At 32.5% G+C, this 23,561-nt stretch overlaps 1 protein-coding gene across 1 annotated transcript; it reads right to left on the minus strand.

The window, feature by feature from the left end:
- Positions 1-603: 603 nt before the first annotated feature.
- Positions 604-22,839, minus strand: LOC111418293 (pupal cuticle protein 20-like). The gene is made up of 7 exons (XM_023050800.2): positions 22,786-22,839; positions 22,550-22,695; positions 9,418-9,711; positions 1,900-1,942; positions 1,611-1,779; positions 1,121-1,235; positions 604-1,063 (listed from the first exon to the last, which is right to left on the minus strand). Exons 1-7 carry the CDS (start codon positions 22,792-22,794, stop codon positions 697-699), a joined length of 1,143 nt encoding a protein of 380 aa, XP_022906568.2. The 5' UTR covers positions 22,795-22,839; the 3' UTR covers positions 604-696.
- Positions 22,840-23,561: the final 722 nt, after the last annotated feature.

The raw sequence follows: 23,561 nt of genomic DNA on the forward strand, positions 1-23,561 counted from the left end.
ATATTTGATTCTAATGTAGCTTAGAAGATTTTTTATCGAACGACGTCTTCTACATTTTCAGGTGTTGCGAAGCGGCTAAAACATGAACTGATCATTGTCATACAAATACGAAGCAGCTTCGTAGTTGTCCCGTTTTTGCACCGAATCCAATAAGGAGACATCTAGATATTCAATCTATTTCCCTTATGTGCTAATCACTCGCTAGAGATTCAAATCGATAGAGCGCCTTAGGATTATCTTACAGCGATTAAACACGATTACGTTATTTTATAAAAATGTTTCGTATGTTAGCGCTAAAACTAGAAAAGAGTAATTTGGGAAAAGTTAAATCGCATTTTAATCATTTTCTCCAAAATTTGTCAATGGAATTCCAGACTGTATACTTCTGAGACTAAATCTTAAAGGTGGAATCGAGAAATATAAGTTCTTTTTTATGATTATCACCATGTTTTTGTGGTAATAAATGAAAGAATTATTTAACTTATCACTTGTTATATTCACACAATTTTTTTATACATTTTATAGCAATTACAACTATTATAATACTATGATACATAAATAATGCGTAAATAAGCTTAATAACAACGTAATAGCACCATAAAACATCACATATATCATTATTTTTTCTCTTTGTCCGTTATACATAGCAAAAAATCTAGAGTCCATTTCGATTAAGTTCATGTTGTATTAATTTTCTTAATAACTGTAACCGTTTGAAGGACTAAATCCGGGTTTACCGTTTCCATTTCCATTTCCGGGCCGTCCAAATCCACCACCACCTCCACCTCCACCACCACCTCCACCTCCTCCTCCGCCACCAGCTTCTTCAGCTGCATTTTGCTCTAATGATTTTAAGATTTCATCCGGAATCGGTGGAGGAGTCGGTAAATGAGCGCCTTGTGGAACAAAACCGTTCTCATCGGCAGTATAAGTTATTTTTATTTCTTGACCATCTGGTCCCGTATAACTGTACGAACCAACGGCGCTTTGAATTTCGTTATCTGATCCCGCATTTTTCAATTCACCTTCCTCTTCCGCTTTAATTCCATTTGACGTTTCATAACTTAAGAAATAAAGATACGAAGTAATAAAAACTAAATAGTTAATTTAAAATGCCTACCTGAACTTGTAACTTCCGTCACCATTATTTACATTTTCATAAGATATGATGGTTGCGCTTGCATCGTCGCCGCCACCACCTCCAGGTCTTCCACCGCCATTACCACCTGGTCTACCTAAAGTAACCGTTCAAACGTCATTTTAAAACGTTCTTTTCTATATTTAGATTTTGTTAATGAGACTTGTTTTTATTGAAATTTCCCAATCAATTTCCTTTAGTGGCCATGATCAGGCACGCGACTTGGTTTGATTATGTTAACTCGGAATTCGAATAATTCATTTAATAGACGTGACCTAACAACAACGACGCTTTCAACGAAAAAGATCAGTACAAACTAGTAAAAACATTCTTTGGAATTAATTTGTATTGGCAATTATTGAGAGCGTTGCGATAATGCGTAATTCTTAATTGATTCTGGGAACTAAATAATTAACTATTAACATTTTTAAGTATAGACGTAAAAAATTTGATTAATCGTTTTATAAGTTACCAAATCCACCTGCACCCGGTCTTCCTCCACCTCCTCCTCCGCCACCGCCTGCGCCAAAAGGAGTTGAAAGTCCTGGACCACCACCTGAAGAACCAGCGCCTGCTGGTGGTAGGTAAGTGTTTTCTAAGCGAGCCGCTTGTATCACACCTATGAGTGCTACAAAGAGCACCTAAAAATACACACCAAATTTTTTTTTCTTATTAATTTATTAATTAAATAAAATTATTACAAAATTATTTAATGAACTTGTTATAAAACATCAACAATTGAAAATATAATATGATCTTACCAATTTCATGTTGGTGATGTCCAGTTTAAATGATGTCTCCTCGCTTTATTGAGAAGCCTCCGGCGGTGAACTGAGTGTGACAATCGAATAACATTTTCCCCTTTATATAGGATTAAATCGAGAGCAAAAGAAGAAGATGCACCCATCCTCCCTTCCCACCCAACAACGTAAAAGACGTGACCGTCGAAGACACATATCGGACCACATTAGAAAGAAGAAGAAGAATAGTGAAAATGCAATTGCAGGGCCACGACGAAGAACTATGGCAAATGTGTGTGTCGTGTGGTGATTACCGAACGTTTTTTTTTTCTGCTAAGAGGACTTTTAAGGATCTGAAACCAGTGGTCAGGAATTGTTAATGCTATTGACGTAGAAAAATAACGAAGGAAAAAAACTTAATAAGGCAGGTTCTTTTACAAACAGTCTGTTGTAAATCAGGACTTGTTCATTTATGTAGATTTCAGTAAATTTAATTAAGATGACGTGTAACTTTAATCAATTATTTTTGGTACAAATGCTGATTGGATTCACGAGATGTTAATAAGTAAGATGAAATTTATTATAAAACATCCTTGATACAATTATTAAACGTAAAATTTCTGTAATGTATGGCATAACTGTTTGTAACTGGTTATGATGAATTGAATTTAAGAGAATTATCGGTATATTGAGTGAAACTCGAATTTCATTGAGCTCAATTCCCCTGAAAAGGAAAAAGAACGAGATGGTGTTTGGTTTAGTGATCAGCGAAGATGCGTCTCCTTTATGTTGTAACCGGACGACATTGAGCTCATATTTGATTTACGATTATTTAGAAACTATCCAGTAAGACTTAAAAAGATATATTTTAAAATATTTCAAGATTATTTCTAATAATTGTTACGTCTTGAGAATTTCGATATTTTTGTATAATACCTAGATAATGGAAGCTATTTTTTAAGCAGTTATGAATTATATTTTTTTGGTTTATTATAAACAACTTTTATGTTCTTTTCCATTGGGTTTTATATTTGAATTAAATGAGGAGGTTTGATCCATGTCGACCAGTTATTGTAATGTAAATTAGAATAAAAACAATGCTTTTTCTGGTCCTTCTAATTATTATATTTTATATTTGAGTAATAATCGACTTTTATAGTAAAAAAAAATGTTGAACATCACAATTTATTACGGCAAATTTTTTTAAACAGTTTTTTCAGTTTAAGAGATAGAACAATTTTTATTTAGGTAAACCTAAAATACAAATTAATATAACTTCAACAAAAAAGAAAATATTATATGTACCTATATAGAAAAAAAAGAAGAAAATAACATTGCGCTGAACGTTGGCTATCGACTATAGTCTTTCTGCCCGACATTTCAGTTTAAGATTTTCGATATTTTTTGCAATATATTTAAATAATTTTTTGTTTTGAGATTTTCAGAACTTCCGCTTGCTATAGATAACGATCTTAGGTAAGTTTATACTGATTATGACCATGTTTTTCCAATTTATCACACACATTTTTTATGGATAACTTTACCCACTATTTGTTCTTAATTTCGAGTTACAAACAATTTTATAATAAAACCATGTATCACATTTATTAATAAAACCAATCGTGTATTTTGAAATTATATATTGATATTATATTTAAATATTATTATATTTGAGTTATAGCCCATTTTAATAACAAAAGTTGCTCGTTTTGAGATTTTCGAAACTTTTGCTTGCTATCTAGATAACGATCGTAACTAGTTTCAGACTGATTATGGATAATGTTTTACCATTTCATCGCGAACATTTTTTATGGATAACTTTTTCTACTACTTGTTCTTATTTTCGAGTAATAAGCAATTTTATTTAAAGTAGGCATGTATTTTGTAAATATCTGGAACCTTCGCTTTACACATTAATAATGGAAACAGCTAGGTTATAACCGGTTGTGAATTATGTTTTTCTAGTCCATTATAAACAATATTCTATAGAGAATTTTTTCCTATTTGAGTTATAAACGATTTCAACCGCAAAAACTGCGTTTATAGATTGTTGGGATTTCTACTTACTATCTAGACAACCATTATACAACCATTTTATCATTTCATCAGAAATATTTTTTATGCACAATATTTTTCTCCTATTGCTTATAACTAGGAAATGAGCAGCAGCCTGGTATAGGAAACTCCGACAGACTTTAGTTATCAGTAAACTTTCACGAATTCAACGAGTAGCTGGATTGGCAATCTCTGGTGCGATAAGCACAACGCCAACTCTAGCAATGAATGTTCTACTTGGCCTATCTACTTTGCATTTGCGTATAGAGAAAGTGGCTAGAACTATCATGTACAGATTTAAGCAATATGCTGAAAATTGTTCCTACATGTTCTACCTATGGGCTGCGGAAGACATTATAAGCACTGATATGAATGCAGTCAGATTTGGCGACATCACTATCAGTGCTTACCTATACCAGGTTGTACTGCCTGAACGGCAGTCCTGGATCGAAAACGAAAATTTTCTGGTTCAGGCAGATATTTATATTCACAGATGGATTAAAAACGTCGGAGGGGTCGGAGCAGGAGTATACTGCTAAACACCTCGGATTAAGCAAGCTTACAACCTGGGTACGTACTGTACTGTATTCCAGGCGGAAGTGTTTGCTATTGACCATTGTGCTAACATCCTTCTTGAGTACTTTCTCAGATAGTCAAGCCGCTCTCCAACCGCTGCAGGCCATGAAAACGTTGTCGGCTCTGATTAATGACTGTAAAAGAATATTAAACACACTGAATTGTGATAACAGGGTGTCTCTGATCTGGGTCCCTCTTTTGGATCCCAGGTCACTCTTAGTATATCATTTGCGATAGCCATACATAAGATTGGAGTGTGAGCTGAAGAGAGACTCCTGGAATGTGCATGCTAAGGTGTTTATTAACATCGCCACTATTAAACCCGGGAATATTTTAGGACTAGCTCGTAGCAGCAAAGTTCTAATTGATGTCTTTACTAGGCACTGCCGATTAAAAACACACCTCAACTTGTTGGGGCTAACCGATGATGGTGAATGCCGACTATGTGCGGAGGACGAGAAGACGGTTAAGCATGTTTTATGTCAGTGCCCTGCTGTTAATCGTATCAGATTTTTTGGGTCCCAGTTTATCTCCCTAAAGGATCTGAATTACTTTTCACCGAATAAGGTATTAATGTTTGTTAAGAGTAGTGTTAAGATGCGGATTTAACGGATGCGGAGTTACTGAAAAAAGTTACGTACTAAAATTTTAATGAAAATAATATTTCTATTGTAATAAATAGTAATTAGCAATTGCTAATTTTGTTGTAACGGAGCTACGTTAAAATATATGTGGATGCGCCTACCCGATATGTAATTAGTATGATGTAATGTAACTAGGAAATAAAATCACTTCCGAGTTATAACCAATTTTATTGAAACCAATCATATATTTTGAAAATATTGGCATTTTCGCTTTACACATTTATTGTGATCATAGCTAGGTTACAACCGGTTATGGATTATATTTTACCAGTCCATTGAAATAATGTATTACACAAAACTTCTTTTCCTTTATTATTATATTTGAGTTATAACCGATTTTATTAAATTGAAGATTGCTGGGATTAACTAACAACAATCTTAAGATTGCTGAGACTTCTGGTTGATATCAAGATAACAGTCTTAGATAGGTTCATACTAATTATGGATAATGTTCCATTTCGGAACAAACATTTTTTATGGATAACATTTTTCCACCATTTGTTCTTATTTCCGAGTTATAAGCAATTTTAATTAATCGAAATATGTGTTTTGAAAATACGGGCATTTTCGTTTACACATTTATTGTGGTGACAGCTAGGTTACAACCGGTTATGGATTATATTTCTTCTAATCCATTAAAAATATATTTCGTATTTCGTTGTTTCATTTTCCCTTCGTCCAATCATCCCTGCTTCTAAATATGACCTTATACGGCTGGTCGAAATTGTTTTCTGTCGGTATAAGGTCCGTTTTAATTTCGATCAAGTGATTTAGACATGGGTCCTAAAGCATTTCGAGGTGTCCTCTAAGGTTATGCCGCATCAGCTTGAGTGAAGAGCATGTTTTCAGTGATAAGGCACTTAAAGCTGCCTTCTTTTGTATATATAAATGAAGTGGTGTGATCTTATTACACTCGTTATATTAAGACATGCTAACCGCTGGATTTGTGCCAGCTGTTGTTGTGTTATCTTATCATTTGTTGTTTGCCACCAAACCAGTGAGGCATAGGCGACCATGGGTCTGATTATTACTACGTAGGCCCAATGAGCCATTCGTGGTTTAAGAACCCACTTCCTTGCGAGGAGCCTGCCGCAGATCTGGTTAGCCATAATGGCCTTTTTCGTCACCTTGTCTATGTGGGAGTTCCAGTTTAATTTACTGTCTAGTATTACCCCTAGGTATTTAACTTCTGTTTTGAGGTTAATAGTTCTGCTTTCAATGAAGGGTCCTCTCCATTGTAGCTTCCTTCTCCGAGTGAAAGAGACTATTGCGATTTTGTTTGGATTGATGCTGAGCCCATTGCTTTTGCGCCAAGTGTTAGTAAAGGACGGTTAGATATATGTAAGAACTAAAAAGAATTCTCCTTCAATTAATACTTGTTCTATATTTTGTAGTTCACCTTTCACAACAACATTTCTATTAATAGGTAGAATTGCATTTTCGCTGAAAATTGTTTGTCACATTGGACAAAGAGTATCCATTATCGTTCCATTGGCAATTAACATTACTAAATAAATGTCAAATGTGTCTTTTTAGTACAGCATCGCCTGCTTTGGAACATAGGTCAAATAATGATCGGTTCTATCAAACTCTATATCGTTGTATATACTCTATATCTTGAAATTAAAAGCATTTAAGTTGTGTGCAAGATGTTGATAAATATGTTATACAGTGTTTTTGCGAAATGGTAATTGTGTTGAATATAGTAGTGTTGTATATTGAATACAGTGGCTTAGATGCCTAGTATGCCTATATCATGCGAGAAGGTACTACTCCTTAGAATTCTAGGTAATCATTTGCTGATACTGCTCATACTGCTTATACTGTTTAAGTTTACGTTTATCCATTGCTCGACTAACAATCGACAATGGGATTTTATGTATATATTTTTGTTATTAATATTTTTTCTCATTGTTTTTTCTGCTTGTGTACCTTATGTAATTTTGTATTCTTATTTGTGGCAATAAATGGTAAATAATAATAATGATAGGCGCTTAATCAAATGGCTATGTTAACAAATAAGCTTGTCATATATGGGTCGACGCCAACCTACATGAGTTTCACCAGGTGGCAATGGTTGGTCCATACTTCTTCGAAAACGACGTTGCTGAGGCCATCGCCGTCTACGGCGAGCCCTACAAATCAATGGTAACCGATTCTAGCAGGACGACGCTATGTGCCATGCAGCGAATGCCACAATAGATATTCTGCATGAACGTGAATTGGCAACCAAGATCATATGATTTCAATATAGAGTTTTCTTATAGCTTTTTCTACAATCACAGGTGTTTGCCAATAATTCGCAATCGACTGATGCCATTGCTCAAATTCAGTGGAATCTATACGGCAGAATCATTAAACAATTGGACCTTTTGAATCCGTGTCACCGTGCGCAGCCGCGACGGGACGCGAACGATGTTATTTTCCGTACATAGTGGTTATATTCAAATAAAAAAAGAGTTCCATTAATACTTTATACATGGGTTGTTTTATTTCACTTCAACGTTGACCCGCGTAGTGGAAAACCTGTTACAAAACAATGTACGGCTGCAAATATTTTGACCGCCGAGAAGTTAATCTCTTGACCGTTCAGACTAAAAGAAGCAATAGATAATGAGTGAGAAGTACAAACGAATTGTATTCATAAAAGTTTTCGAGAACTCGTCTTGTTCTTAGATTATCGTCATTGTTAAATTAGAAACAATTTCAAACAATTTTAACTTTTGAATTAGGATTATTGAAATTTTGGAAATATGTGCTTTAGACATATCTGTGATGAAATCGGAATTTACATTTGTTGTTCCTAATGTATAATTGCATAGTGTTATATTGGTTTTGTATGAATCTTGTTGCTGCGATTAATTGGTTGTGTGGATAGATGTTGTAGTTAGTATTCGAAACTAGACCAGGAAACGTGTCTATAGAAAGCCCTGGTTCTTCGTCAGACATTGTTGTTTCGATGTTTGTTGTTTCTTTAAAAGAATTGTAAGGCAGTATGGCAAAGTGTCTTTTAAAAATTGTATTTGATACGTATACATGTACGGAACTTCTGTTTCAGTTTCATCCTCAGATTTTCCTTTGTCTTATTATAATTCTCTAGCAAATCTACCCTTTCGTTCCAACGGTTTTAGTTTTAGGGTTATTATCCGAAAGTATATTCCGTCGATTTTGGTTCTTGAGTTGTAATCGAGTATAGCAAAATTCGACCATTTTCTGATTTTGAAGATTCAGCTATCAACTTAAACTTTGATCATAGCTAAGTTGGAAACGATTATGGTTTATGAATTATGAACAATTTTAATGAATATCGATTTACTTTATTGATTCTTTAGAGTTTTGATAACAAAAGTCCTCAATTTTGTGATTTTGGAGATTTTCGTTTAATGGATTATTATTTTCTAGTTCATTATAAACAATGTTCATACAATGAGTTGTATAATTAGTTTAATAAGAAAAATCGTCGTAAACGGTATGATTTTGCGATTTATAGTAAATAATTTTCATGTATTAAGTTTGTTTATAAAGTAATTTCACATCACTCCGGTAAGTTTTTAAAAATGTATATAAATAAATAAAAATCCTAATATTTTTTTCACTTTCAAAATTGTTAATTGATTTACTCTCATATTGATTAAAATTTTCTAATCAGATCGTTTCGAGGTTGATCTTTCGAGAGCTGCATAAAAGCTGAAAGGCAGAATGACTCTGAAAGGTTCTTCATCGTTTTGAGATGTGTCTACACACCCACATCTCTTGCGCACTTTGCACTTCTTCTGCTCTGTGCGAGATCGTGCTTCTTCTTGCCCAAGATGAAAGATTCAAATGAAAGAGACGCCGACCGCGGCCGTGTTGTTACGATCGCGACGGTAACTTAGGTGGCAATCGCGAAAAATCACGGCGGATGCAAACAGCATGAGAACATTCCAGAACAGGTAACACGAGAATCCAACCAATCCTAACCTGACCTTTATCCCGTTAAAGAAAAGGAAATTGTAATAGCATGAAACGTGATTGTTGTTGTTTCAATACGTAACTTAACTCGATGTGGAGAATTAAAAAAACGAGTTTAAAACATCGTTTAAACACGATTACAACTTATAGACATGAAATTTGAAATGAAGCTGAAAATAAAATATGTAATACATAAAAAAAACAATTTTGTTTGATAACATCAAATATATTTAAAAGAATCTCTTAACACTAATTATTTTTTTATTTAATTTTTATTTAATCGTATCCTGATTATATTTTTGATTAGTATTTTTAAAAATTGTATCGATTTCTTTGAAAAGCATCGTTGTTTTGATATCGTTGTGGTTGTTGCGCGATGATAGCCAGGGATCGTTGGATGGCTTCCGGAATTGGTGGTGGTGTAGGTAGATGAGCTCCTTCAGCTCTGAAACCATTCTCATCGGCGACCCAAGTAACAGTGATCGGAGTTCCATCGGGGGCCGTGTACGAATAGGATCCTTGGGAAACTTCAGCTTCGGAATCTTTAACTCCGGCGTTTTTCAAGTAGCCTTGAGCTTGAGCCGATTGACCGTCGCCGGTTTGGTAACTAAACCGTGAAGAATAGTGAGTGCAAAAATCTAGGTTAATATGTCTACAACTTGTGACATGGTCGACAAATCTATGTCTAGGTATATCTATCTATTTATTTTTGCATAAAATGTTTAAATTAATAATTTAAAGTTTAAAACTTTAATGAAGATACCTTATTATGGTTAAAATATATTTTTTTAATTTACCTTCAGTTTTTAGGTATTTAGCAATAAGGTTAAAATGTCGGTTTTAAATTTATAAGTTATATTTCCAAATAAAAGCTTATTAAGTTATATATCATTTCAAAGGAATCTTATAGCTTTAATTAAGTGTAAATCATTTCTTTAAATGCAGAAAGAAATTCAGAATAATTTCGTAAAGATTACGTTTAGTTTCTATGAATTTATTACAATAGATAAAATTTAAACTGTTACAAAGCATTTTTTTAGGTCTAATGGTTGAATATATTGAAATTGTTTAAAAAAAATGCGAGAAATACTTGAAACAACAAATATAAACCAGACCTTCATAAAAGCGTTGCAGGAATTATATAAAACGCATAAGTAAAATATGGTGACAACTTCGGAAAGCTATTTAAAACTAATAAAGGACTCCGCCAGTGGTGCTGTGTCTAGTCTGTGCAGAATCTACCGAGATGGGGACAGTGGAAAAGGAAGTGCGAGAATATGGAAATAGAGCAGGGACAGCTATATACGTTTCATTACGCAGATTACCAGATAGTAATGCCCCATGATAGAGAAAATATAAATTACATATTTAAAAAGCTAAGGCAAGAATGTAGGCAGTAGGGACTAGAAATAAACTTTTCAGAAAACTAAGTACATATTTGTGTGTAAAAGGAAACAACGAAGATCTACTAGTGAACGACGAGAATGTTGTACAAGCATATTTTCCATCATAATGTAAAACACAGAAAAAAAGACCAAATAAATAAGGAAAATAAGGAAAAGGCAACTATCAGTATGCTAAACCTAGTACTGTAGAGGAGAGATGTATCAACAGGAAATATTCGATACATACATAACACCAGCTTTAACACCATAGTTACCTACGGGTGTGAAGTGTGGCAGATGAATATAAGTGATGAAAGAAGGATGCTGCTGACGGAAATTATTAAAGAAGAGTGGCAACAAGATCTAGAATAGGAAAAGTCACCAACCAGAAAATACGAGATATTATGAACATAATAATAATAATAATAAACAGTTTATTGAGCCATAATAGTTATTTATATTACAAGTGGGCTAGAAACATAATTACAGTACGAGCGTGGAGAATTGCACGACGAGGTCGTAGACCGAGGTATCGAGGTATATCAATCAATTTCTTTAAAAAAGTCTATTTGACATTTATAAAAATATTTTGAAATGATTGTTGACAATTTTAAATTGTCAGTTTCAACAACATGTTTACTCATCTGGAATAAGTGTTTTGAAATGTAAAAACATAACAATTAATGTTTATAATAAATAGTATTGTTTCTCTGTAAGTAGATAGCACTTTTTCTTTTGTATTGTTGCTCGTTTCAATAAATTTAGTCTGTTCTGATTAGGCTAAAAATGCGTTACGTAATGAAACCAGTGCGGTAATGAACTTCATTACGTAACTCAAATCATCTCAAATGAGTGCGGTAATGATGACTTATCCAAGCAGTCGTAGATAATAGTTATTTATATTACAAGTGGGCTAGAAACATAATTACTGTACGAGTGTGGAGAATTGCACGACGAGGTCGTAGACCGAGTCATGTAATCACACGAGTACTGTAATTATGCTCTAGCCCACGCACAGTGGGGCCAAAGCAATGAAAAGTTGGAAAAAAGTCGAAAAATATAATTCATATTTATGGCCAATTTTCTATGACAACATGCAGGTACATAACCTAACTACCCTACTCAACAATAAAAATATCAAAGGGATCGCTGGTGCTCCGGATATAACAGTAGAAAGTTTGACTTATTACAAATCAGTAAAAATTATATAGAGGTTTCAAACTATTTTTATATAATTTCTTTGTGTGGCGATTTATTATTATTATTTATTTTGCGATGGAAAATCAACCTAAAGGTTTTAGTTGTTTACCTTTTTACTATAATTTTAATTTTATAAGTACTGACGTATAAGAAAATGTTAAGGTTGACTTTTGATAACCTTCCGGATGATATCCGGTCAAAATTTTTCCTCTATAACATAAAGTGACTAATGTAGTTTCATAATCAATCAAAAAAGTTTGCGCATATTTGCGCCCTTTTATATAAACAAATATCTACGGACTTTCTTTTCTTACGGAACACGGAACAACATGCAACGCTATAATTAATAATGCCATGTTAGATACTAAATTCAAAATATACTTATCGCTATGTTTTAAATTTATTGTTTAAAAGGATTCAATTTAAAAATGAACATGGGAATAAATTAATGTGTTCCAAAATACTCATCTTAAAAGACAGTATACTATAAAACGATTTTGTTTAATTATTTAGCATCCGGTTTATTTATCTCTGTCCTACGACGTACTCTCGTTTACGAAATGAGGAGTTCTCATGAGAAAAATTTGGATTAACAACTGAACTCACTGAAACAGTACATTAAAAACTTCACGAAATATCCTATGGATATGGATATTACTCCAGAAATGAAAAAGACCGTTTCTCATTTTGCATCGGATTTTAAAAGTAGATGGCAAAAGCCTCAAAGAAAAGAAGATAGATTTTTGAAGGAAAATGAGAATTGGCTAAATACTTCCATAGGATTTGCTATTTATTGTAAAGAACCGGGGCAGAAAAAGTTACGAAGACCAACAAAATCTTTTGCGGATGTATGTGAAAGATCCAAACGGCAAAAAACCGAAATAATACGTGCTTCCCATGATTCTGATGAGCTGGTTTATGCGGCTCAGATGAGTCTTCGTTCATCTGGATTGAGCGATGCTGCAAGCGTACTGAAAGATATAACAACCACGTCTCCAGCGCGAGCCAGCAAGTATAGTTGTTTTGTTCATTCACCTGATTAAGATGTATTAACCCAGATATAAAAACTTATCTATTAGATGATTTTTTATCTGGGTTAAAAACAATAGTTATTTGCAAAAATATTTTCTTTTCATTTTTTTATACTATACCTTTTACGATGTAGGTACAAGTCTGCATACCGAAAATCCCTAGAAGGTGTAATTCCTCAAAAACTTCCACGAAGCGAAGCACTTTCTTTATTTGTTGATGCCACTCTTACCAAAGAGCAATATAATAAAATACGCAAGAAAGATCCATTGCGATTTCCTTCTTACAAAGAAATTCAACTTGCAAAAAAAGAATGCTATCCATTAGAAGAATACATAATTGTTTCAGAAACAATGGCAGAGGTGAGATTGCAAGGACTATTGGATCACACCATAAATCATATTTTGGAAGCACAACAAGATCTATTGCAATCAATAAACAGCAAACTTTGTTTAATTTCAAAATGGGGATTTGACGGATCGTCCCAAGCACAGTATAAACAAAAATTTTGGACGAACCCGGAAGCGTCAGATGCCAACATTTTTATTGCGTCAATGGTACCGTTACGTTTGACAATGAATGAGCGTATCTTGTGGCAAAATAACAAATGCTCATCAACCAGATTTTGTAGGCCTATTCGGTTTCAATTTGCGCACGAAACAACAGAATTGATTAAAACGAAGAAAGAATACATAGATCAACAAATAAAAGAATTAAAACCGACAAAATATTATATGGATGAAGCTAATGTCGAAATAACTCATCAACTAGTTTTTACAATGGTAGACGGAAAAATTTGCAATACACTTACAGATACGACATCTACACAACGTTGTTATATTTGCGGATTAACATCAAAAGATTTTAATGACATTGAAAAGGCAAAAACAGCTGAAATTAAAAAAGATTCTTTTGACTTTGGTTTGTCAACACTGCACGCTTGGATTCGATTTTTTGAATGTGTTTTACACATTTCCTATAAATTACCTATAAAGAAATGGCAAGCGCGTGGAAAAGAAAATCAAGACATTGTTGCTGAGACTAAAAAGAAAATTCAAGCTAGGTTTAAACAGGAACTCGGTCTTATTGTCGATAAACCAAAACAAATGTCTGGGAGCACGAATGATGGTAATACGTCAAGGCGTTTTTTCATGAACCCCGAAAAATCTGCAGAAATTACTGGAGTTTCTATAGATTTAATAAAACGATTCAAAATTATATTACAAACATTAGCAAGTGGACATACTATCAATATAGAAAAATTTAAAAATTATACGTTGGAAACGGCAAAATTATATGTTGAAAAATATTCTTGGAATCCAATGACCCCAACAGTACACAAAATATTAATACATGGTGCAGACGTAATTTCGAATTTCTGGTTGCCCATAGGATTGTTGAGTGAAGAAGCACAAGAGGCAAACAATAAAATTTTTAAAAAAGTTCGAGAATCATACTCACGAAAAATGTCTCGTGAAAAAACAAATGAAGATGTACTTCGTCGCTTGCTTATTAACTCTGATCCATATACAGGTGTCTCAGCGAGACCGGTCATTAGACGTTTCTGGGGTTCTGGCCAAACAAAAAATTTGAGAATGCAGACTTAAGTATTATCAATTACGTTCTCTTCATCTAAAATATTTTCAGATTTCTAACACTTCCGGTTATACCGGAAGTCGCCACCTACTTTATTTTTTTAAATGGAACATCCTGTATATTTTTACATATTTGGATTTGTCTGTTTTGAAGGTTTATAAATAACTTTACTTTTTGCAATTTGATTCTACCGTTCTCGAGTTATTCGATTTTTTCTAGAAAAATCTGCTCCAGCGGACATTTGTTCAAAAAATCATAGAACACTTAATTTTTGAGATATCAATTTAGGATTCAGAACATGCTTAAACAATATGATGGAGTATGTTTTGGTGCCGAGAACGGCTTTCTAGATCGTTTGGTCACTTTACTATGACACGTTAACTTTTCGAAATTTAGCAGCACCATAACTTCATTTTTTTAAATGGCACCCCCCATATTTTATTACTTAGTCGTCTTCGGCGTCTCATTTTACATCTTTTATACTCTATATGTCCTATGCCTAACATTAATAGTTTAGGAGATTGAAACGGATACAAAAGTCTATTTGACATTTATAAAAATATTTTGAAATGATTGTTGACAATTTTGAATTGTCAGTTTCAACAACATGTTTACTCATCTGGAATAAGTGTTTCGAAATGTAAAAACAACAATTAATGTTTATAATAAATAGTATTGTTTCTCTCTAAGTAGACAGCACTTTTTCTTTTGTATTGTTGCTCGTTTCAATAAATTAAGTCTGTTCTGATTAGGCTAAAAATGCGTTACGTAATGAAACCAGTGCGGTAATGAACTTCATTACGTAACTCAAATCACCTCAAATGAGTGCGATAACGATGACTTATCCAAGCAGTCGTAGATAAATGAAATTACAAATCAAATGTAAATTTCCAAACAAAAAAAATTAAATTCCTAATATTATAACATAATTCCAATATATGTAAGCACACAGAAATTTGCTATGGCTCAAGTAGTACAAGAACAGAATAGACAGCTGAACTTCCACTGATTTTACTTGCACCAAAACAAAAAAAAACAAAATATTAAACTGAGTAACAGTTAAAATAAAAGAAAAATATGTGTAATTATCGTCGGATCCTAATAATAATAAAGAAATGTGATTTAAAAATAAACATTCAAGCACTCCCGAAGCACAAATCCTCTGAACTGAGTCGCCAAGCTCGCACATCTAGCCAGAACAGACAATGCATTCCATAAACGGGCTATTTGATAAGAATAAAAATGACAAAATTTTGCAAACCGATGCAATGGTATAGTCATTGTAAATCTATGTTTTAAGTTTAACTTATAAATGTCTGTTCTAAACCTTATTTTATTTACAAGATAAGGAAGTTTCCCTAAGTGAACAATCCGGTCTCATACTCAACCATCCGCTAAACAACAGAACAGGTGAAATATGGTCCTTACTCCATAAACAAAACGTAAGCAAGAATTTTCAAATACCTGCACCCTCCCCCTGGATTTAGACAGCAAACATGAACTATAGACTACACTACAATAATTGAAATTTGAAAAAATAAGACTGTCACACAGTATACGCCTGAGCCCAATGGACAAAACTTTACGACAAGAATACAAACGTTTCAAAGCACCATAAACACGACCACACAGAACGCTTACATGATTATCAAAGTTCAATTGATCATCAATAGTGACCCCGAGACTCTTAACTATATTAGAAAAATGTATTGGCCTATCCATACCAGTAACATTGACTCAAGCACTATCAACAAACCAACTACCGCCTTTGTAAATACCTTGAGTCTTGTCAGGATTAATTTTAAACCATGATTAGTAATTTCCATGCACAAAGCAACCAATTCGTCAGTAATAATATGGCATGCCGAAAGGCATCGATCATCTGGTTTAAAACTGTGATATAATTGCGTATCATCCGCATAGAGATAGTAATAACAATTCTTTAATTTAGAAAATAAATTGTAAGTGTAAATAGTAAATAAAATTGGTCCAAGAATAGACCCTTGTGGAACAGCTGATGAACGAAATATAGGATTAGATATCACTGAATTCAACTTAACGGACCGCATGTACATCCAACCTGATAAACTTTAAGCTCAGTAGCAAGCCGTGATCAAGTATATCAAAGGCCTTGGTGAAATCAAGCAATATCAACAAAGTTGACTTGTCCTGATCTAAAGCCCGGAAGACATCATCAGTCAAATCCATAAGACTGAAGTTGCTCAACCATAAGCCTCTTCAATAATGTTGATAACCCTGGCGGTGTTATTATAGACCTCAGATCTTTATATGTATTAACTGGAACTACTTTGGGAATGGGAGTAACATAGCCGTACTTCCAGGAGTTTGGGAATACTGATTGAGTAAGACAAAAATTTTAAACATGGCCAAGTACATTAAGAATACGGGGACAACTAAAACGTATCATAGCTGATCCCATCAGACTCAACACAAGTAGATCTCATATTTAATAAGATGCCCTGAATGTGATCAGTAGATACTTCATGCAATGTCATTGTCGGTGAGTCAGGACGCATCGTGCATCAACGTCGGGACAAACCAAGGTATCTTTTATACAGTTACTGAAAAATGTGTTAATATTATCGGGATCTGACAAATGTGGAGGCATGCTAACACTGGAAGATTTAAAATCATTAAAGTTTTTAAGATTTTTTTACATATCTCTTAAATTAGCAACAGCTAAGTTTTTTCAAAGAAGGCCTTTTTCTTCCGACGAATGGCACTTGTAACGTAATTGCGCAGCGATTTGTAATACTGAAAAGTTCCCCGATTTTTGTTTCTCTTATATTTATTAAAAGCATCATTCTTTAATTTAATCATTTGTTTAATATTCCATGTAATCCAAGGTATGGCCCTTTTCTTTAGTACTTTTGTCACAATTGGTGCATGAAAGTCAAATAAAGATACCAATAACATCAAAATCATAAACAGCCTCCCAGTTCATTAAATCGAGATCTCTACTAAATTTATTGATATCGATAGCACTCAAATTATGGAAGCTAATGAGTTTGGTCTTAGGTTTAGCACTTGTTGGAATTAACATTAACAATAGACTAATAAATGATCTGAGACCATAATATCCTCAGTATCACAAATGAGAAGAGGCAACTCTTTAGATATAATAATAACGTCAATTAGGGTCTCAGAGGAATCAGTAATTCCAGTCGGTTAATCAAATGCATCCTAAGTAGAGATTAAGGCATCAGCAGAAGATCCAATGGCCAAAAGGTTAACACTAATATCGCCAGTATTTATAATTCCATCGACAGTAATACAGATTGCTGACAAAGACTCCTCCAATACTTCAAAAAACGACCTCAAATCAAAAGATGGCGACCATAATTTTCCATGATACACAATGAATATAAATCTATCATTGATTATTAACCATCTAAATGACTTAGTAATATACACACAACCAAATTTGAGTTATTAACAAAATGAATTCCAACATAAGAAGTAAAAACAATGGAAAAATCAGTCATAGAAACAAAAATGCAATGAAAGTATTATTAATAAACCACTTTAATTGATATTTAACCTATGAGTGAAAAACCTTAAAATACGATCTACTCAAATCACATTGTGCAAGAGTCTACATTGCTTAGCATTTTTTTTAAGATATACATCATTAAAATATTGAGATTTATTTAAATATTTAAGAGTTATCAAAAAGGGCATCTACAGTATGTCCCCGGATCGAGTTACAAAGAGGAAAAAAATGTTTGTTACTGATTTTTGAAACCTATCTCAGCATAAATAATGCGTCGGATATGTTCAAACTACTAAATCGCATGAATTTTATACTCTAACTATAAAAGTTAACTAATTATTCCAATTTTTATGTAAAAATTGAACTTTTTTCTAAATTGTAAATGTTTCAAGTTCAATTTATGACATGTAACCATAGAAACCATAAAAGTTACAACTTATGTTGGTGAGATTAAGTCTTTTTATGCGATGTTAACCGTGAAAGAGAGAATTTATTTAGTACTGTGCTATGGTACTAGTGAATCATGTTTTCGTGTAGTTATACAAAAATTCCAGCAAAAATATCCGGACACAAAAATATCTCATGTTGGGGCTCGCAAACTGATGAAAAAATTTTTGGAAACGGGTTCTGTATTATCCATAAAGAGGCAGACAAAGAGACTAAACGAAGAAGACGCTGCTTTTCAGATAGTTTTTCAACAAATGACATTGTTTCTTCCAAGCATTGTCGTTATTGGAGCGATGTAAATCCAATTACCCTTAAATTTCATATGGTCAATGTACTTTCAGCAAGACCGTTGCCCAGCTTACCATTCACACATTGTGCCAAATGGTTAAAATTACAATTTCGTCAAAAATGGATTGAACGAAATGGTCCTATTTGATGGCCAGCACGTAGTCCTGATTTTACAATTATGGATTTTTATTTCTGGGGACAATCGAATCAAATTGTTTACAGTGAACCATTACAAGATGATGCAGAACTATTAAAACTAAGAATAACTAAAGCGATAGAATTTCTACCACAGGCGGAAATTCGTACTTCTTATAAAGAATTTAGAAGTCGTCTTCAAATGTGTGCCGAATTGGGAGGGAATTTGTTTGAATGAGGATTTGTTCACTTACAAATAAATAATATTTATTACTTACGCAGTGTGTTATTTCATAAATTTACATTTAAAATATTTTATTCAATTAGCCATATTTTAATTTGATTTGTCCGTATATTTTTTTACTAAGATAAGTTGTAACTTTTATTTTATTTTATTGGTTTCTATGGTTACGTATCGCAAATTGAACTTGAAAAATTTTTAATTTAGGAAATGTATAATTTTTACATAAAAATGGGAATAATTAGTTAACTGCTATAGTTAGAATATAAAGTTCGTGCGATTTAGTGGTTTGAACATATCCGACGCATTATTTACGCTGAGATAAGTTTGAAAAATCAGTAACAAAAATTTTTTTCCTCTTTGTGACTCGATCCGGGGACGTACTGTATACTTTCACTTTACTAATTTCAAATTGTTTTAGGAAACTTCGTTGTATACTTGGAAGGTGATTGGCATATATGATACTTCATTGGACACTTTATTAATTAGGGTTTGTTATATGATGTAAACCGTTTAAATGCATTAATTATTTGAGAAGTTATGACAAAGGGAGTTTTATTAATAATTTTAAACCAGTTAGATATGATATTGATAACTTAGCAGCAGAAATTCTAAAAATACGATCTGATCGTATTATATTGTGCAAGAATTTATATTTCCTAGTTTTTTTAAGATATTTATCATTAAAATATTGAGATTTATTGAAGAGTTATCGAAAAGGAAACTTACACTTCAACTTTATTAACTTGAAATTGTTTTAAGCAACTTCGTTACTGATATTATGGGAAATTAATTGGCATATATTATAATAAAAGTATATACCCTCGTTATTGTATATATTATTAATTAGGCTTTGTTTTATGATATAAATCCTTTAAACGCATAAATTATTTAAGAAGTTATGGCAAAGAGAGTGTTATTAATAATTTTAAACCACTTCGAACTGCTATTGAGATTCAGGAACAAAAATCATAAATATAGAATCTGATCATATCATATTGTGCAAGATCATATCATATTTATACTGCCTAGCTTTTCATTAAGGATATACAACACTAAAATGTTGAAACTTATTCAAGTGTTATCAAAAAGAAAAGTTAACTTAACTAATTTGAAATTGTTTGAGGCAATTTCGTTATAAATCCTTAAAAGAACCTAACAAGACACTTATCATACCTCCTTCGGTTCTTTATTAATTAGGGTTTGTTTTATAATATGATCTGTTGAAACACATCGACTATTTATGAAATTATGACAAAGAGAGTATTATTAATCCTAGAAATACGATCTGATCATATCATATTGTGTTGGAATTCGTATTCGCTAATCTTTCTCTCATTAATATACAGTATGTCCCCGGATCGAGTTACAAAGAGGAAAAAAATTTTTATTACTGAATTTTCAAACTTATCTCAGCATAAATAATACGTCGGATATGTTCAAACCACTAATTCGCACGAATTTTATACTCTAATAGGAAGTTAACTAATTATTCCCATTTTTATGTAAAAATTGGACCTTTTTTCTAAACTAAAAAATTCTCAAAGTTCAATTTATGATATGTAACCATAGAAGAGTGATGTAAATCCATATTCTACACTCTCTACACGAAGTCAACATTTCAAAAAAGTAAATGCGTGGTGTGCTATAACATATTACGGGGTAATTGATTGGGCCATATTTCTTCGACGAAAATGTAAATCAACAGAAATATTTGGATATGTTACAAAATTATTTTAATGAACAACTTGATGAATTACCCTTAAATTTTATACGGTCAATGTATTTTCAACGAAACAGTTGCCTAGCTCACCATCACATATTGTGACCGAATGGTCCTATTTTATGACCAGCACATAGTCTTGATCTTACAATTATGGATTTTTATTTTTGGGGACGATTGAAACAAATTGTTTACAGTGAACCATTACAAGGCAATGCAGAACTTTTAAAACTAAGAATAATTAATGCGATAGAATCTCTACCACTGGCGGAAATTCGTAATTCTTTCAAAGAATTTAGAACTTGTCTTCAAATGTGTGCCGAATAGTTGATTTGTTCACTTACAAACTTACATAGTGTGTTATTACATACATTTACATTTAATAGTTATTTATATTACAAGTGGGCTAGAAACATAATTACTGTACGAGTGTGGAAAATTGCACGACGAGGTCGTAGACCGACTCGTGTAATCACACGAGTACTGTAATTATGCTCTAGCCCACGTGTGATATACAGCATTTTATCTATGACTGCTAAAAATTACTAAAAAATCAATTTTTTTAAAAAAGTTTATTTGACATTTATAAAAATATTTTGAAATGATTGTTGACAATTTTGAATTGGCAGTTTCAACAACATGTTTACTCATCTGGAATAAGTGTTTCGAAATGTAAAAACATAACAATTAATGTTTATAATAAATAGTATTATTTCTCTGTAAGTAGATAGCACTTTTTCTTTTGTATTGTTGCTCGTTTCAATAAATTAAGTCTGTTCTGATTACGCTAAAAATGCGTTACGTAATGAAACCAGTGCGGTAATGAACTTCATTACGTAACTCAAATCACCTCAAATGAGTGCGGCAATGATGACTTATCCAAGCAATCGTAGATAAAATATTTTATTCAATTATTTAGCCATATTTTAATTTGATTTGTCCGTATATTTTTCACTAACATAAGTTGTAAGTTTTATGGTTTCTATGGTTACATATCATAAATTGAACTTGAAAATTTTTCAATTTAGAAAAAAGTTCAATTTTTACATAAAAATGGGAATAATTGGTTAACTTCTATAGTTAAAGTATAAAATTCGTGTGATTTAGTGGTTTGAACATATTCGACGCATTATTTATGCTGAAATAAGTTTGAAAAATCAGTAATACAAATTTTTTTCCTCTTTGTAACTCGATCCGGGGACATACTGTAGTTTTGACTTATTCAGAAGATATCGTGAAGAAAATTTACACTTTCATTTTACTCTTTTGAAATTGCTTTGGAGATCTTTGTTACATTGATTAATATTAATTAAAATTAGTTTTGCGATATAAACCCTTGGGATGCATTAATTATTTGGTAACTTTTGTCAAAAAGACTGTTGTTTTTAATTTTTAACCATTTCAAATTGAGATCGATAACCTAAATATGAAACTCTGTTATGCTGTACCTCATTAAAACGCTTTGACTTATTTAGAAGATGTTGAAAATAAAAATACACTTTAATTTTAGACTTTTGAAATTGATTTGCATGATTTCATGTCCGCCACCTCGATGGGTACTTACAATTAGTTTTGCGATATAAAATCTTGAAACGCATTAATTGTTTAATAACTTTTGGCAAAGACAGTGAGTTGACCTATATACGGAAATACTAGAAATACGATCTAATTATATCATATTGTATTGGAATCCGTATTAAGATATAGACTATTAATATACTTAATTTTATCGCATTCTACTTCGTTGGGTATTTTATTAATTAAGCTTTGATAAAAAATAATGTTGGTATCAAATTAAAGTTAAGATTCTGTTTAAACCAATAGGGGAAAATGTATTAATAATTATCAACTATATATATTTATAAATCAACAATATGTTTTAATTACCTGTAACTATAAGAACCATCAGGATTAATCTCATTCGTCTCCGAAACGATTGGAATAACATTGCGGGGGATTGGTTGCTGATACTGTGGTTGATAATAATTTTGTGGAGCACCCAACGTTGAAACCGCCAAAGAAACTAACACAATCTTAAATAAAATCCGAATTAAGTTTATCAAAATTATTAATCATTATTTAAAAAGAATCTCGAATATATATTATAGTCCTATTTAACTTACCAGCCTCATTTTTCGTTTTGAGATACTTAGTAACGGGATAAGAAAATTTGTGGTTTATGTGGTTGGGTCGGGCTGTTTGCATTTATACGGGGACCCCACCACACGCATCCGGGACCGATGTTTCATCCTTGCAATCGGACACACCCACCCCCAAACATTGTCTTCATGCCACACACAGATTACGTTAGCACCATAACATCCATACCATTTACACACATTATTGTTTCAAATTCAAATTTTGATTTTACGCGGAGAGAGGTCACGGTTTTTAGGTTTACATGTCTCAATCACGTAAACTACGTGATCTCTAAATTTCTCTATTTTTAAGGTTTCTGTGCAATTTCAAAATATCACATCTGTCGAAAGACAATAATAAGCATAGTATTCTTTTTTTGTTAATACACCCAAAAGGAAAAGGTGCTAATAATTTTAAAATATTACTAAATAAACAAATCATTAAAAAATTTATTATAAATTTTTTTGTTGACAAGTTTTCATCACATCGTTAAAAAATCTAACGCTAACGTTTCGGAAGTTATGAAACCTTCCTAAGACATAACTTATCCGCGCACAATGCTTCTTGCATCTATCCATCTCCTCCTCTAGGAAATATTCTAGATACGACGAAAGATTCTTTACGATAAGTTGGTTCCTTTGTGCGAAATGGCCTGAAATAGTAACGTAACCTACTATTTCAGGTCATTAATTTCGTTATAACTATATCTTCTTTTTGGGTCAAGGTTTAAAATTAGTAAAGGAAAAAAAAATTAAAAAAT

The sequence above is a fragment of the Onthophagus taurus genome, chromosome 6 (assembly GCF_036711975.1).
Source record: "Onthophagus taurus isolate NC chromosome 6, IU_Otau_3.0, whole genome shotgun sequence".
Classification (NCBI taxonomy): Eukaryota; Metazoa; Arthropoda; class Insecta; order Coleoptera; family Scarabaeidae; genus Onthophagus; species Onthophagus taurus.